The sequence below is a fragment of the Crocodylus siamensis genome, chromosome 11, assembly GCF_052110815.1.
Source record: "Crocodylus siamensis isolate JL-2025a chromosome 11, ASM5211081v1, whole genome shotgun sequence".
NCBI lineage: Eukaryota > Metazoa > Chordata > Crocodylia > Crocodylidae > Crocodylus > Crocodylus siamensis.
Genome location: NC_143405.1, coordinates 48,026,426 through 48,042,313, shown reverse-complemented (window position 1 = coordinate 48,042,313; position 15,888 = coordinate 48,026,426). Strand labels below are relative to the sequence as shown.

Below are 15,888 nucleotides of genomic sequence, written 5' to 3'. Positions count from 1 at the left end.
GGAAAAAAATATTATTAGCATTTGTGAACTTAGGGAAAGGGGAATCACTTTGTGATGCTCTGTGAGAATCTGCATGACTGGGTAGCAAATGGCTTCTTTAGATTCAGATGTATGTTGGTTGGAGGAAGGGCTGACTTTAGGGGCGCCATGGTACCAGTGGGTATGGTACCACAACCCAGAGTTGCCCCTAATTATCATTGTGGGAAGCCTATCTTGAAGTTACAAAGACATTTTGTTTCCATAGGACTCACTGCTGCATTGTGCAAGTCAACTTTCCTGGACTGTTGAAGAGCTCTGGATGTATTTTAGGTCTCATAACAAGGAGATATTGTGACATATAATATTAGCATGTGTTGATCAGTGGTTTTGAAATGGTGTTTTGCGAAACCCTGGGATTCTGTGGTAGATCATCTGGAGTCCTGCAAAGAGACTGGAGGCAATGGCAGAGCAGTCTAGGAGGGGTGGGATGCCACTGCCAGGCTAGGTCACCTGGTTTCATGCCAGCCTTTAAAATAGGTGTCAGGCTTCTCTGGCAGAAGAGCTTATATAAAAGGGTTCTGTGACTTCAGGAAGCTTGAAAACCTTGGCTCAAGATCATGATAAGACAATACAGATGTTCCAGGGAAGAGTGGTAAATCCCCAAGACTGTTTTCATAGGGGGAAGAAGCTGCCTGTGCTTCTAGTAATTGGGAGATTATATGAGCCTTGCTGCTGTCCTTTTCATTGTCTCTGTCCTCGTCTTTCCCTTGCTTGTTCATCATAAGATCATAGGAAAGTAGGACTGAAAGGGACCTCAGGAGGTCATCTAGTTCAGCCCCCTGCTCAAAGCAGGATCAGCCCTAACTAAACCATCCCAGCCATGTGTCTATCCAACCTGCTCCTGAAAACTTCCAAGGGTGCCGATTCCACAACTTCTCCAGAAGGCCTGATCCAGCGCTTGGCCACCCTCATTGTCAGAAAGTTCTTCCTGAAGTTCTTTCTTGATCCACAAAGCAGAATTATTCATGCAATGGCATGATATAAACAATGATGTGTGGTCACTAGATGTGAGGGAACAGTTTTTGAGGCCATGTGAAAAATGATCGAGTGTAACCAAGAAGGAAGAGATGAATAGGAGCTCCAGTTCAGACACTAAGCAGTAGGGCTGTGCGAAACAGCAGTGTTTCGTTCCAACTTCTGTTTCAACGGGACAGTGTTTTGTTTTGAGTTTCATTTAGTTTCAAAACCACTGTTCTGTTTCCTTTCGTTGAAACAGTTTTGCTGTTTTGATGCTGTTTCGATGTTTCACCCATAGGCTATAATGGGGGACCATAAAACTGCCTATAACTTTGTTAGTTCTTGCCTGATTTGGATGAAACTTGCAGGCGGGCTAGCCCCTTCTGAGGCCAAGTTTCAAGGAGATAGGGGCTGAGGTGCAAGGTGTGAGACTGCACCTCAGGCTGCTGACAAGCAAAACTCGTGACATGGGTGACAGAAAGCAGGCCAGTTCTAACAGTGCTGCCTTTTATGCAGTTTTTCCATCCCTCCCCCAAAGCACTGTCAGAAAAAGATGACACTCACTGGCCAGCTACACAGTCGATAAGAGCAGTCCTTCCCCACTCTTCCTCCTCCATCTCCTTACTTTCTGTTTCCCTGCAGGCAAGCCCAGCTTGAGTTACAAAACTTGAATGTTTCGAAACTTCTGAAAAGTTTCCACTGCCCTCGTTTTGTTTTGAGGCTGTTTCGAAGCTCTTCATTTTGATTTTGCTGTTTTGAGCTTGAAACAAGTGGAAATAGCATCAAAATGAAACAGCCGCTGAAATTTCGCACAGCCCTACTAAGCAATTCAACCGGACACCAGATCACCCAGTCTCAGTGAGAACAGGGCTGGGTGTTTAATGTTTGGTGTTGTGAAAGTTTCTTCTCCTGTTGGCTGTGAAATGTCTGTACTTGGGAATCCTTGCAACTCAGCATCCAGGAAAAACTATCTAGAGTTTCATCAACTGTAGAAGGGAGACAGCAAAGAACATCTGTGCTGTCTTTTCAAATTATGAAAAGTTTAGGTTAAGGTCACTTGCTGCGAGAAAGTAACTTTAAAATGAAAAGCAAAAGTGAGGGAAATGAAAGGCCCTTTTTCTTTTATAGGAAAGAGGTTAGCTTTGAGTAGCAAAACTGCTTGAAAGTACAGGACTTGTATTAGCACAGAAAGGGTTTTTTTTTTTCCTTTCCCTTTTTACAAGAAGTTTAATGCAGCATTGCTGGCTGACAGAAGCAAAATTCTCCCTATGTGGTGGCTATTTTGTTAAGTTTTGTTAGCTCTGCTAAAAAGCATCTTGTCTTAAGACTGGCTCTGATTTAGTAGCATTGTTCTCTTCTGACTGCTCATAGCAAATTTTTCAACTCTTCAAAATAGCCCAAGTGTATTTAAGGCACTGGAGGTTTCTTCTACCTTTGTTTCCATCCTGAATCGCACAAAGCAGGGGTGTTCAGACTTTGCACTCTTTGAAACTACATTGTTGGAGAGTGTCCAGGAGCAGAGTGCCTTACAGAAGACAGTAGATCCCACAATGCAATGCTGCTGAACCACTTGAATCAAAATTAAGTGTTGCATGCTGGGACCTTTTGTCTCCATGTTGCACCCCAACATTGAAGAGAAGAGGGAATAATGATCAGTATAGAATGCCATGTACTTTATTCTATTTATGGACTGCACATTAGTCAACCTACCTTCTGATAACGACAACAGAATGATGATAACCCCACAAAAAGGAACTTTTAACAGACACTTCACACAGAAGCTAGACTCATTCATTAATTGTGGAAACTCCTTTGACCCTGTTGGCTTAGCCTTTGGTTTTATATTGCTGCCACTTTTTTTTTCAGCTCGACATGAAGTTATCACCAAAGAGATCCTAGAGCTGGATACATGGGAAAACCAGTGGAATGTGGTGGCCGTCAATGTCCTCATGCATGACAACTATGACGTCTGCCTTGTTGCCAGATTGAACCCAAGAGATCTGATCCCCCCGCCTTCTGATCTAGTGGAGCAGTAGAAATGCAGTTGTTTCTAGTGGCTCCAGAGTCTGCTGCAGCTGATGAACTCAGAATAAAGAGAGGGAGGCAGAGTGACATTGGAACTGGTCTGAAGTGACAGCTGGGTTTTACAGAGATGGCTCTGTAACCATGACAGCCATGCTTTCAAATGGTGCTTCCCATGGGCAGATCTAGAATTCTGAAGAGGGGGTGCAGATGTTGAGATGCATTCATAATGTCTAAAACAACACCTTTTTCTCCAGTTAAAAAGAAACTAGAAGCTTTACTAATATGCAAGGGGCCTAGGGCTACAAAAATAAATATAACTTCATTGGCATGAGTTAAAACCAATCTGCAAGGCTATGAAATAGGAGCTTCATTACCAGGAGCAGCTCACAGAATTGCAAAACAAAGGCTTGCTTGATTATGGACTATCAGGACCATTAAACAGGAGGGATGGTCATTAACAGCTGCAGAAATGAAGAGTTTAGAAGAGATCAGGTAGCTTATAATAAGCCATGAAGTCAAGTGACTCCCTCAGCACTGCCTGACTAGAAATGCTGCTGCCACTGCTAGACTGTTGTTTTTAAACTTTAGGTGGAACAGGAATCAGAGACAGGTGCAAGTGCACCAGTGCTTCCCACCAGCTGCTACATGCCCCAGTACTAGTATATTAGACTACTGAATGACACTATAGGTTCCCTAATCTGTTCAGCCTCTGAGCCTGGCCCAGGCACTCTGTAATGCACTCCTCTATCCACCTTCATAAGCTTTTGCTTAGACTGCATTGCGGATTGCTGTAAACTGTAGTCTAGTTGCAACCCAAGTCCTATTCCAGGGTAGAGCCACATAGTTGAACTGCAAGCAGCAGCAGGCTGAAGGTGCAAACATAAGAAGATTTTGCCTTGGCTGTACCTCATGCAGTGTTCAGTGGGGCTAGCATGGATGGATGCTTTTGGCCTCACACGGGTATAGCTCAGACAGATAGCAGCAAGCCCTGTGCTCCTACATATAAGCAGGGACTGGAGAAGAGAATAGGCCACAAAACCTTTCACATTGTCTAAGGGCCAAGCATAGACTAGCTGAGGAGCAGGCTACAGCAAACTGTAACTGTAGCTTAAAGACCCCTTAAGGCATGCTTAGGGGCCGGTACTGAGAGGAGAAAAGATTGTGTCTCTTCGCAGTGGTTTGACCCTCCTGCACCAGAGTCAGGGAGAATTCTGACTTCTCCAAGGATCTGGGCTGCTGCGAGAACCTGCTGTGGAGCCAGCGTCTTACAGTTCCAACATGGCTGTTTGAAAGCCTTTCTTTTCTCTTTGATAGAAGGACAGGGAAAGGAATGAAACAAAAAGTAAAAATAGAACTAAGCTAGTTTTCTTAGCAGACCAGATTTGGTGCCATACACAGACCAAGCCATTGCCATTTCAGTGAGGCTGTTTTTTAAATAGAAGTGTGCATGTGATCAGAGGTAAACTGCACTGGGAGAGGGGTACGACTGTTTCCATAGGGAGAAGGAGTAGTTCAGACAGAATGATTCCTTTAAGCTTCCTCAAGCAGCATTAAGTAGAGCAGGTTAGATGACAGCAGCCAGGAGATGCTCTGAAGTCTCACCCAGTAACAGAGCTCCAGTTTGAATAAATAATGTCCCTTTATACGTTCTCTTGTGTCTGACCGTGGTTTCTGAGTGTCATTTCCTAGGCAGTTCAGGCAAGAGGGCTGGAAGCTTGAGCAGCTCTCCTGGGCCAAAGCTGCAATTGAGAGGATGCTACTCTAAAGAGACAGTGAGATCATCAATGGAGAATGTATAAATATATTATAAAGCACTGAAGCAGTCCACAATTCATTTCTAGCTAGAGGTTGCCTCTGAGAGTCACAGGGGCAACCACAAACCTGGATAGAAGTGATCAGCAAAGAAAGAGTGAGTCCCCTAGGTAGTGTGAGCACAGTTATTTGCAGGGCAAATTTTTCAGGCTGGAGTGGTTTCTCTTTGTGCTCTTCTTGAATCATATATTTGGTAGCAAATATTTCAGCAGTTGATTTCTCTCCTGCAGTCATTGCAGGGGAAGTTAGAAAAGATGACCCAGAAGCCCTTTTGCTAGGACTAAATTATCAGATTCATCAGTTATTCCCTGGACTGCCCTGTGGGGCTGTCAGCCTGCCTGTAACAACACTCAGTAAGAAGGACACCAAAGTTTGCTCATTGCAGGCGTGCTTTGTGTATGTTTTACAACGCTGTAATTTAGAGCACTTTTTATAGCACTATAAAGTGACAGTTCTCTTAAACATGACAGAAGTGCAGTGTTTGGGAAAGGAGGGTGCCTCTGAGCCTCTCTGCATTTTCCAGGCTAGGAGGCAGGGGGTCCTAGGCAGCCCCCTGGGGCTTCTCCACTGGTGAGAAATTTGACCAATGTACAGAAGTTATTTAAAGTACTGTAGGTTGCTAAAGTGCTGTAAAATACAGTGCTTCAAATTTAATACCTCATTTAACAAGGGTTAATTTAAAGCTCTGTGCCCATTTTTAGAGTGCTATAAAGTAGGGCTGTGTGAAAGGGCACCATTCCATTTTGCCTTCAGTTTCGACGGGTCAAAGGAACAGCCTTCCAATTCGAATTTCATTTCGAGTTGAAACAGCTGTTCCATTCCATTCCATTGAAACAGAACGGCTGTTTTGATGCTGTTTCAGCGTTTTGCTGGCGATGGGAAGTCAGCCCAGCTGGGCTGCTTCTCCATCCCTGGTGCTAGATTGCAGGGGGGGGATGGGAGGCAGCCCAGGTGGGCTGCTTTCCCATCCCCAGCGCTAGATCACACCAGGCGCGGCAAGGCAGCCCAGCTGGGCTGCCTCCTGCCTCCATTATGATCTAGCGCGGGGGATGGGAGGTCAACCCAGCTGGACTGACTTCCTATCCCCAGCCTATTTCAGTTTTCAAAATGTTTCGACTAGCCTCGTTTTGTTTTGAGGCTATTTCAACGGCCTTTGTTTCATTCCAATTTTCCTGTTTCGACCTTGAAATTGGTCAAAACTGTCGAAACAAAACGGCCGGCGAAATTTTGCACAGCCCTACTATAAAGCCATGCACTTCTGTTAAGTCACGGCAAAGTGCTTTAAATGGTGAAAAAAGCAACTTCTGTACACACCGTATACGCCATGCTGTATGGAGGGTGACCCAACCAATGTGTTTTGCTTTGTTTATACTAGGAAAAAATCTAGGAAAGAAGAAGTGAGGCTGTGATCCTTATGACTCAGCTTCCGTCTCCCTGCATGTTCTGTAGGCAGGATGCCTTTGACAGTCTAAACACTCGCAGTTGTGTATGCATCATCTCCATATTGTTAAATCATCCTGATTTCTTTCCCGTGTTGACATTTAGCTCATTAAAACTTCAGGGTAGTGTTGTAGCTAAGATGAGCCCCAGTGGTAGTAACAAAAGTAGCTGGTTCTTAGGATCACACCTCGATGCCCAGGCTTTTAAATACCTTTTCAGGATTGAGATGACAATAAAGTTTTGTGAACTATAAAAAAAGAAATAGCAGAGAGCGCCCACAGTTCCTCATGTTGAAGTAAAGAACCTTTAATTGCTTAAGCCTTGCTGTCCCTGCAGAACAAGTGTGTCTGTTGTGTTCAGGCATGAGGATTGTTTTTACACAGCTTTAAAGTTTATGGGAATTGATACTCCTGAGTCACAACTCATTCAAGTGGATAGTTCTTCAAGGGTTGGTATGAATAGGTCCTGCAGATTACTTCGATCACCGCTTCCGCATCTGCCGATTTTGTTTCTTTCATTTTTTTATTAACAGCTGAGAAAAATAAAAAGAAAGGAACAATCCAAATGTTTCTTATTATTTTTATTTATGTGTTTGTTTTTCTGAGCACTCCTGGTATGGCTTTTAATTTTCCTCACTCGATCTATTGGAGCGTTGAAATACATGCCATTAGAGGGACCCCAATCTGTCTCATGGAACTGCTGCAGCTAACGGCAGCAGCCTAAATACAGCTAGAGCCCCTCCATCAAGCTTGTATTCCAATGATGAGTTGACACTTCCTCCCCAGTCTTTACGTGTTGTTTCTGTCACGGAAATCTTTGACACTGCATCCATCACGGTCTCTCTTGATAACTGGAGGAGATAAGAACTGATAAATTAACCATCCTAAATTGTATTCAGCTGCCAGAACTGGAGTTCTGGGGCTGCTGTCATTTTGTGTGGCCTTCCCTCATCAGAGGTCCCTCAGGAGATACCAGAGCTCAGTCAACCCAATCACGTACTCAGTACTGCTCAGCAGTCTCACTACAAAATCCTAGCCAGTAGCAAGACTTTTCATCTCTCTCCTTCTCTGTTACACCCAATTCCCTGAATTCATTTGCAACAGGAAGGTTTTTAAGGTGGTTATTCTCCCAATATACATAAATATAGAGGGGGTCCATTGGCAACATGTATGGATGCACGTGGGTGCACATGCACCCCCTCCGAAAAGGCGCTGCCAACAGTGCCAGTGGTGCCTGTGGGCGGTCGCTGCTTGCCACCGCTCCCTCTCACCGCCGCCACCATGAGCAGCATCTGCAGGTTGTCCACAATCACTGCTGACCACCGCTGTTGCTGCTGGTGGTGTCTATGGATGGGCACTGACCACTGGTCAGCACTTGCCACCCACCCTGGGCTGCTGCTGCAGCACCACGGCTGCCTGCAGGAGCTCCACACTTGTTGCCAGCATGCTCCCACTGCTGACAGCACTGCCACTGCTGCCTGCAGGAGCTTGCTGTACCCCACCAGCCTCCAGGGGCACACGGCATTCATGTTGATACCTGATTTTTCTGACATCACTCAGCCATTTCATGGTGCCAAGCTGGGGCTTCATCTCAAGGTGGAATGTCCTTACAATTCTGGAAATTCTATGGTGACTCCAAAAATTCTGACAACTACAATTCTACTAAACTTTCTCATTCAACAGTTTGAAATGGAAATTCGACAGAAGGAACAAGAAACAGAAAGTGAGAAGTATATATCTGAGCCAGAGTTCTCCACAAATTTCCAGGGATAAAGGTTGTAGAAAGAAGCATAATTCAACATCCTGCTTGCCATCAGACACCTTTGAGGTAAATAAACTGCTCCAACTTTTACCCGAGCCTAATTTGCATAAACTGAAGTTTTCCAGCCAGAACTTATAGCACCCTCCAGCTCTTCTGTACAATATGAAGTGTCATTTCTACCTGGGAAAAATTTTACAGTCTTTGCATTCTCCTTTGCCTGAGGAAGGCTCATGAGCCTGAAAGCTTACAAATAAAGAACATTTTTTGCAACTATCTAGTTGGTCTAATAAAAGATATCTCCTCTATCACACCAATGTCTAATGTCCACAGACTTTGCAAACCTGAGTGATACATTCACGAGTTTGTATGTAATGTCACCCTGCTGGAAACATCCTCCCCATTCTTGATTTCCTGTTTTAAATCCTGATACCAAAAATTATAGCACATATATTCACTGTTTGTGAGTTTCACTAAAATGATAATTGCTTGCTTTAGCCACTGCCTGTTGAAACAGTAGTGAACTCAGTTTTCAATTAGGTCCATGCACACATCATCTATGACAGTGTTTCCCAACCTTTTCCAGCCCAAGGCACACTTACATTAATAAACATTTTCTGCAGCACACCTGTAAAGGCATTCCCCATCCTCATATTTGTTGTAGCTCATTGCCATGGCAAAATTCCACAGCACATCTGTTCATTCCTGATGGCACACTTTTGTGCCACGGGGCACTGGTTGGGAAACACTGATCTATGATTCTAGAGTGCAAACAAGGAAGCACTGGCAAACTCTAGCACTGTAGAAATGACCAGAAGTTGTTATGCAAAAACAGGCATTAATTTAAGTGTCACTGTTTGCGAAAACAATAAAAATAGTAACTGAAGGTGTTGCATGCAAGGCATGTGCGGATCTAGAATTTTGAAAAGGGTGCAGATGGTGAGGTGCATCATGCCACATATTACAATACATATGCTATAATACATATTATTCTCCTAGCCTGCTATATTACATGCAGGAGCTGAGTTGGTGTGAAATGACACTCATTTTTCACACATGTAGAAGGATTGAGCCCTGGCTTTTTACATTTATACCCTTTCTCTTCTGAACAATTTGAAATGTGTAACAAGTCCTTCCACCATCTGATGTGCCATTTTAAGCGTGTGTTAAAATTATTTCTTTAAACAAGGCATTTAAATCAATGTTAAAAACACATTCATAAAGCTGTACATCTTTATTGCTTTCCTGCTAATCTCTTAAAGCAAGGGTATTCTTTTCAGCAGTTGTTTCTCCTGTAGTTGACTTCTGTCTTTTCCTTATTAGGACTTTACATTTTGGTCTCCTATGGCACGTGAACGCCTTTCAGTGGTTTGATTCATGAATCACGATGCTTTGAACTTGTTGGTCAGAATTCCAGCTACTTTTTTTTTGCAAGCGTCTGGAGCTAGGAATTTTCAAGCAGCCATAACAGATCATCTATCAGCAGCTTCAAAAAGAAGCCATTTTACCACCGGTTGTGCTCAGCTGGAGCTAGTACGTTAGCAATTTACTACCTTTTGATACTCTGAGGTTGAAAGCAAAGGATGTATTTTTAAAAAATGGCCAAAATATATGCAGAATGTACTTCTAAGTGCACCTCCCTTATTTTCCTTGGCAAGCATCTCATCTCTGCGTGTTGCAGCATTCCCTCTGGCTGTTTGATGGAATGATTTAATAACACCCTGTGATTTCAACCACAAGGTACTCTGGAGTAAGGGTCACAAATTTATGTTGCACAGTGCAAAATGCAGCAGAACAAAAGGGCTGTATTTCCATATGAGCAGACCTGTCTTGCTAGAGCAAATGGTATTGAGCTCTAGCACCCAATAAGGCTATCTGTATGAGAAAGATACCACATGCCTATATGGGGAGTTTCTTATTTCCAGCTTTGGTTGGAAGTTGTGTGCTGTGGGCAATGGGATCCTTCTTACTAAGTACCTAGTGATCCTGCCAAGGTCTTAGTTCTGCAGGATGATTAAGCGTGAACCTGCCTTTAAGTGTATTTGTGTTAAGTCACATGATTAAAGTCAGACACACGACTAAGTATGTGGCCCAACTGGTACCAATGGCTGGATGGGAAAGTCCTCTAGGTTCTAACACCTCTTGGCTTTAAATCAATCAGATTTAAATATTTATAAGCCATGCAATTTAGCATGTTTAGATGCTCTACCCATGTCTTCCACCTCCTCCAGTCCTATGCTGACCACCACTCCTTTTCCAAATCCAGTTCAGGCCAGTACACAAGTGTGGAGGCTGCTCTGACATGCTGTAATTACAGCATGTGAGAGCAGACTCGGTTAATTAAGTCTGTTGGGACATGGTAATTATCATGCTCTAGCAGCCTTCCACATCTCAGGTATCCATGTTCCCATGCTTCAAAATGGGAGCAGGGGCACTTGTACTAAAACTCATCAAACAAGCTTTAGTTCAAGCGCCCCCACCACCATTTTGAAGTGCAGGGATGGTGATACATAAGACACTGCAGCGCTTTAATTAAAGCATCCTGCCCACCCCCCAACCCCCAGAGCATGTGTGAAAGTGCCCTTATATGCTTATCTTCCAGGTCTTGTGCAAGGCTGCCTGTCCCTGTATCTTTGCCCTCATCTCTGCCTAAAGCTTGTCCTGACTGCTATACTCCCACTATCTCCTGGCCCAGCTCTCAGCACCTCATCCGTGCAACAGCCTTTCCACTGACATTACCCAGCTGCCTCCTATGTCTCCTTCAAAAAAGCTTTTGTTAGGACCCAGTGCTCCATGAACCAGACCAGCTTTAGAAAGTAGGGAGGAGGCCAACCAAGTCCCTGGAGTCAAACAACCTGAACTTGCATCTCATGGCTTGTCTTCATTACTGCTGTGAAAGATCTTCCATGCGCTTCTGCACCATCCCTGCCAAATCCTGGGTGCAAGGGCTCTAAGACCAGCCCTGAGCACATGCCAATAAGGACACCTAAGACAGAAAGCAGTTCTGGGTGTGGGTTCAGGACCACTCTAAAATGACTACATTTCATCATTTTGGGGAGTGTATGTATGCAGAGCAGGAGTCAGCGTACCAGCCATGTTTCAGAGTGGTGTTCCTGGGCATGGTATAACAGCAGTGTAGACCTGTCCTCTGCCTCATGGTTAATAAAGAACTCCTCTTTCTTAATGTTTGCTCTGCATTATTTTTAGTTTTGTGCTCATGAGCCAGTGCCCTGAGATTCAGGGGAGCTAAGTTTAAGGTACTATTTTGTTATACTCTTGTTATGTGACCTTGGGGAAGTGACTTTGCCACTGTATGCCTCTGTTTTACTCTCTTGAAAATGGGGTAATGATTCTGAGCCACCATTTGTTTGCAATGTCTTTGAGATTCCTGGAAGGAAGGATCTAGAAAAACAGAATAAAATGAAATGCTTAGAAGCTGTTCATGCCCCACCAATAATAGCAGCTAGTGCCAGGTCTTATTATACTTGGGTCTTCAAACCCAGGCTGATGCTCAAAGTAAAGCATGAATGGTGACACTTTTTATTTTTGCCATATAGGTCTAGTTCTAAAGTCAGATTCTCATCTGTGGCTTCAAGAGAGGCAGATCATCCTAGAAAACCCAGTCTGTAATTCATAAATGAATATAGATACATATTCTGGACTTGTCTTTTCCCAATCATCCTTTGTAAAAACACATATGACTTTCTCCAACCTTTCTATAAAGAACATACCCTAAATAGGCTTGCTGATTGATGCTGCTGGTTCTTGATTGTCAGGGTGAAAGTACTGCTGCTAAAATATTACTCATTCTGCACCATTTCATGTTCTCATTCAGTAGCTCCAGAGTGATGGAAATGCACTTCAGTGTATATACAGAAATGTAAGCTAAATCACTTCCCACATCAACCCTACATCTGACTCCTTCCTTCAGAAATACTGCTGAGATCACTGTGGCATAATATTAAAACACTGATGGCCCATTAGTATCAGGCAAATAATTGTGAAATTTATAATGCAGAGAGAAGTGGAGGGATTGTTGTCTTGTGGGGAGACCACAGGAATGGAAAGCAAAACCCCCTGGGTTCCACTTCCAGCTGTACCTTTTTGGTCTGTCATCACAGGCAAATCGCTTAATTGCTGGGTCTCAGCTGATCTATGAGTTAAACCGATATAAGGTGTATAGTGGGCAAACCAACAGAGGTCAGCTGATAAAAAAACACTATGGATTTGCAATGTATATTTATCAACATATAATGGCCCATCTCTGCAGTTTCAGTAACACAGATGTTTCAAGCTCTCAGAAACCAATTCCTCCTAAGAGAGAAGTCAGCTAGGAGCAGATGACAAGAGTGTTGTAGATACTTCTTCACAGGATAGGCAGTAAAGGAAATCAAGTCTTGTAATAAAAACCACTGTATTTATTCATCAGGAAAGAAACAGGGTTTACACATATGCTCCTAGGCTGCTCAGAGTGTTCCTAGACATGCAGAACTAATCACAGAAAACTCTACAGGATACTTACTGGGGATAAATTTGAGCTGCAGTCATTAAGCATAGATAAACTGTCCTCACAAAAAAAGTGGTTTTGATTTAGTGAATTATGTCATTCGACAAAGTGCACAGAGAGCTCCTGACAATTGGTTATAGACAGAAAGTAGAAGGTGGTTTATGGAAGAGTAGCAGATGTAGTAGGTAACTGATATCTGAGCTGAATTTAGACTATATACCACACAGCTTTGATGAGGAAAGCAGCTGGTAGAGGCCTTCTGGGATTCCCATAAAGAATATGTACCTGCAATTCACCTAACTAGTTGCTAAAAGGTACTGATGTGTCCAAGAAATGACTCAGAAGAACATTTATTAGAAGGAGCTTCAGACTTTTCTAGATGTAAACACTGGGATCTACTTGTTGAGATCACTGGAGTTATACTGGAGATGACTGTGGACTTATCTGTCTCTCTGCATAGATATCTAATTTTAGCTGAACAAACAGATCCTTTCAATGCCTAAACTCTGCACTCCTAAAAGGTGTCTTCCTTCAGGCATGGACAAAGTTTTACAGCAAATTTCTTTTAATCAGCCAGCAAAGGACGTTGATCTGTTTCCTGTTTATGCAGTGCTAAATGTATAGGCATTTACTTTGCAGGACAGAACTAATTTTAATTTAGAAGCTGCTCTAGTTGTTTTTTTTGCCTTGACCTTTTAAATACAACGTTCATGTGAAAGTGAACTGGCAGCTTCTGAAAAGAAAATAAAACATGAATAAATAGAAACATAGAAAAGAGAAGCCACTTCATTTTGTGCTCGTCCATTGTGGTATAAATCAGATGTAATTCTTTTAGTCAGTGGCACTGCATGGGTTAATATATGTCTAAATAAGAAGAAAATCTCATTTAAACTTTCCCTCAAAGCCAGTTTCATCTTAGGAAGAGGTTCATGGCTTGGGAGTCTTTTCTATGGTAAATTAGAAAAGGAAACAAAAAAGAATAGGTGGTTTGAGGGACTGGTGATAGAATAGGAAGCCTTTTCGTCTTAGCCACTGCTTCAAATGTAATGCAGATTAGTAGTGGCTGAAAGTCATTCCCAGCTGGTGGCTCTTTATTGTGAAATGTTCTGTGGGTCTTAGTGTAGCCCCAAATGGACTGGTATGCAAAGGGCTCAAAAAGTACTGTTGTTAGCCAGCTTCCTTGTTGGCACCCCGAACATTGAGGTGAAGGACTAAACGGGTCAATGGCATTCGCTTTCTGCTCTCACCCCCAGATGTGGTTCCTTTCGATCAGAGCTGAAATACAACAATGTGGCAGTCTGCAAAATTGTTGTTGCCTGGAATTGTATGTGTAAGGGGTCAGCTAGCAGGACTACCATTATCTCTCATAAGCAGTAAACTTCTTGGAGTTATAAGAAGAGATATATAAATGGGTGGGGCAGAGGGAAGGAGAGGAGGACTCTTATGTCAAACCTTGCTTCAAAATGAACCTTATTTGAAGCCTTGCCTCCTTAGGTGGAATCCCAGGTAAAAAAGCTCATGATAAATTTTTTAGGACCAAGGTTAATGTCCTCAAAGAAGAAAAATATAATATTTAGTCTTGATTCCAAATGTCACAAAAGACACTTCAGCAATGAAGTGTATGGTATAGGTTATCTATAGCACCTGAATAAAAAACTGTTGATTGTGGAGCTGGAGTGAATGTTGGCAGTATCCTTAGATCTCTTTGAGTTTCCTGGTGATAAAAAGTCTCATTGCAAACCAATAAAAGAATCTGCTTCTATGAATTATAGTACAGGGAATTTATTTGGCTACTATATATATATATATATGAAAGTAATGGGAAATTTGTATCTAACCTCACCTGTTATGGAATAGCCAAGATTAAACTGTCAGTGGAAAGTACCTATTACCCTCCCTGAATGGAGTATGGGGTTACTGGTCTGCTCTTAAGCTTTGTTGCTTGCTGAGAGAGGCTAGGGCAGGCAGATCTGCACAGGCCTTTTCTGAGCTGGTCTAGCTGATCTTCAAGCCGGTCAAAATGTCCTTTCCAGGCTTCTATGACATCTTCAAACTTCACTTGAAATTCAGAAAATACAATAATCTGGGTATTATTAGTATACTTATTCTCCCAGGATCCCATCAGTAGGGAGGTCCATGGGGACAAATCTTGATTCCCCCTGAAATCAGCAACAAAATTCCAGTTGTCTCCAAGATATGGCCCATGAGCACCCTTTGAAGTGTTTACAGTGGACTATCCCTGAGACAGTGAGGCCTACTTAGAGGTGGGGTGCCATGAGATTCTTTTAAGGGTGCCATGGGGTGCATTGCAATAAAAGTCTACACACGTTTCACAAGATAAACCCAGAGATTTCAAACAGGACTCCATAGTGTCAGAAACAATATGACCTATTGTAGTTTTTCTGTAACAGAAGAATTGCTCTATTCTTTTCCCCATAGTCAAGGAATGAATGAAAGCAAAGAGCTGGCAATTTCTGAGGGGTGCCCTGAGTTTAAAAAAGTTGAGAACCAATAACGTAGCCTAAGACAAACACACCAGCATGCACCTCCCCTCCAAACTTGGCCTAGGAATTCTAGTTCTGCAGAGTGCCTTTCACATAGATAAGGAGGCAGCAGACTACACCTCCAGCAATGATTGTGATGCACAAGATCTCAGGCTCCTCAGTGACTCACATTTTAATAGCTTAGGCATTTTACCACTTGGCCTTCTGATGTCCTTATACCAGGACACCAGGGAACAGAGGCACAAAGCCATGTGGTACAGAGGCTTCAACCCTTTCCAGGATTTGTATTAGATATAACCTGCCTAGTTAAAGTGCTGTTGTTTTAGTAGTTTATGGCACACTTGTGTAAAGCGAAGTGGTTTGAAGCAGTCATCTGATGCATTAAATAATGCTTATCTTCCCAGGAATGTTGATATTTCCCTTGAACTGCTCAATCTTTAAACAGAGTAGAAACAAAAATAACAACAACAACAAACCCTTCAGAAAAGCCAGAGCGAAAAATATTCAATACAAATTCCTAAACCTCTTGACGTATTTGTAAAACCTGAGAGTGTTACATTTCTAGGGACCCAGCCTGTTCTCCCACACTTTTCACTTGGCCAGAGTCCTTGTTCTTTTAAATCTAAGGAGAATATTTAACATTCTTCTGCTACTGCAACATCAGAAAGGTCAACGTGTATATTCTGATTTACTGACTAAGTTGATCTCTTTCAGCATGGGAGAAATAAATCATAAAATCCAAATCCAAAGCAAACAGTGGCTGCTTGGTTGAACTTCCTGTGAATTATTAATGATCCCATTCAGATATAATAGGGCTGTGACCTGCTATATCCCATTGATTGGAAG

General features: G+C 42.8%; 1 protein-coding gene across 5 annotated transcripts in view; it reads left to right on the top strand.

Moving 5' to 3' along the window:
• Positions 1-10,822, top strand: part of KBTBD12 (kelch repeat and BTB domain containing 12) — a 63,941-nt gene extending 53,119 nt beyond the window's left edge. For 3 of the 5 annotated variants that reach the window (XM_090021582.1, XM_090021583.1, XM_090021584.1), the window contains one exon: positions 2,863-7,260. In XM_090021582.1, coding sequence (XP_089877708.1) covers positions 2,863-3,032 — 170 coding nt within the window. In that variant the 3' untranslated portion in view covers positions 3,033-7,260. Of the gene's footprint in view, positions 1-2,862; positions 7,261-7,955; positions 8,115-9,354 lie in introns of those variants that run through there. The other 2 variants (XR_016438451.1, XM_090021585.1) reach the window with 2 other exon arrangements.
• The last annotated feature ends 5,066 nt before the right edge of the window (positions 10,823-15,888 follow it).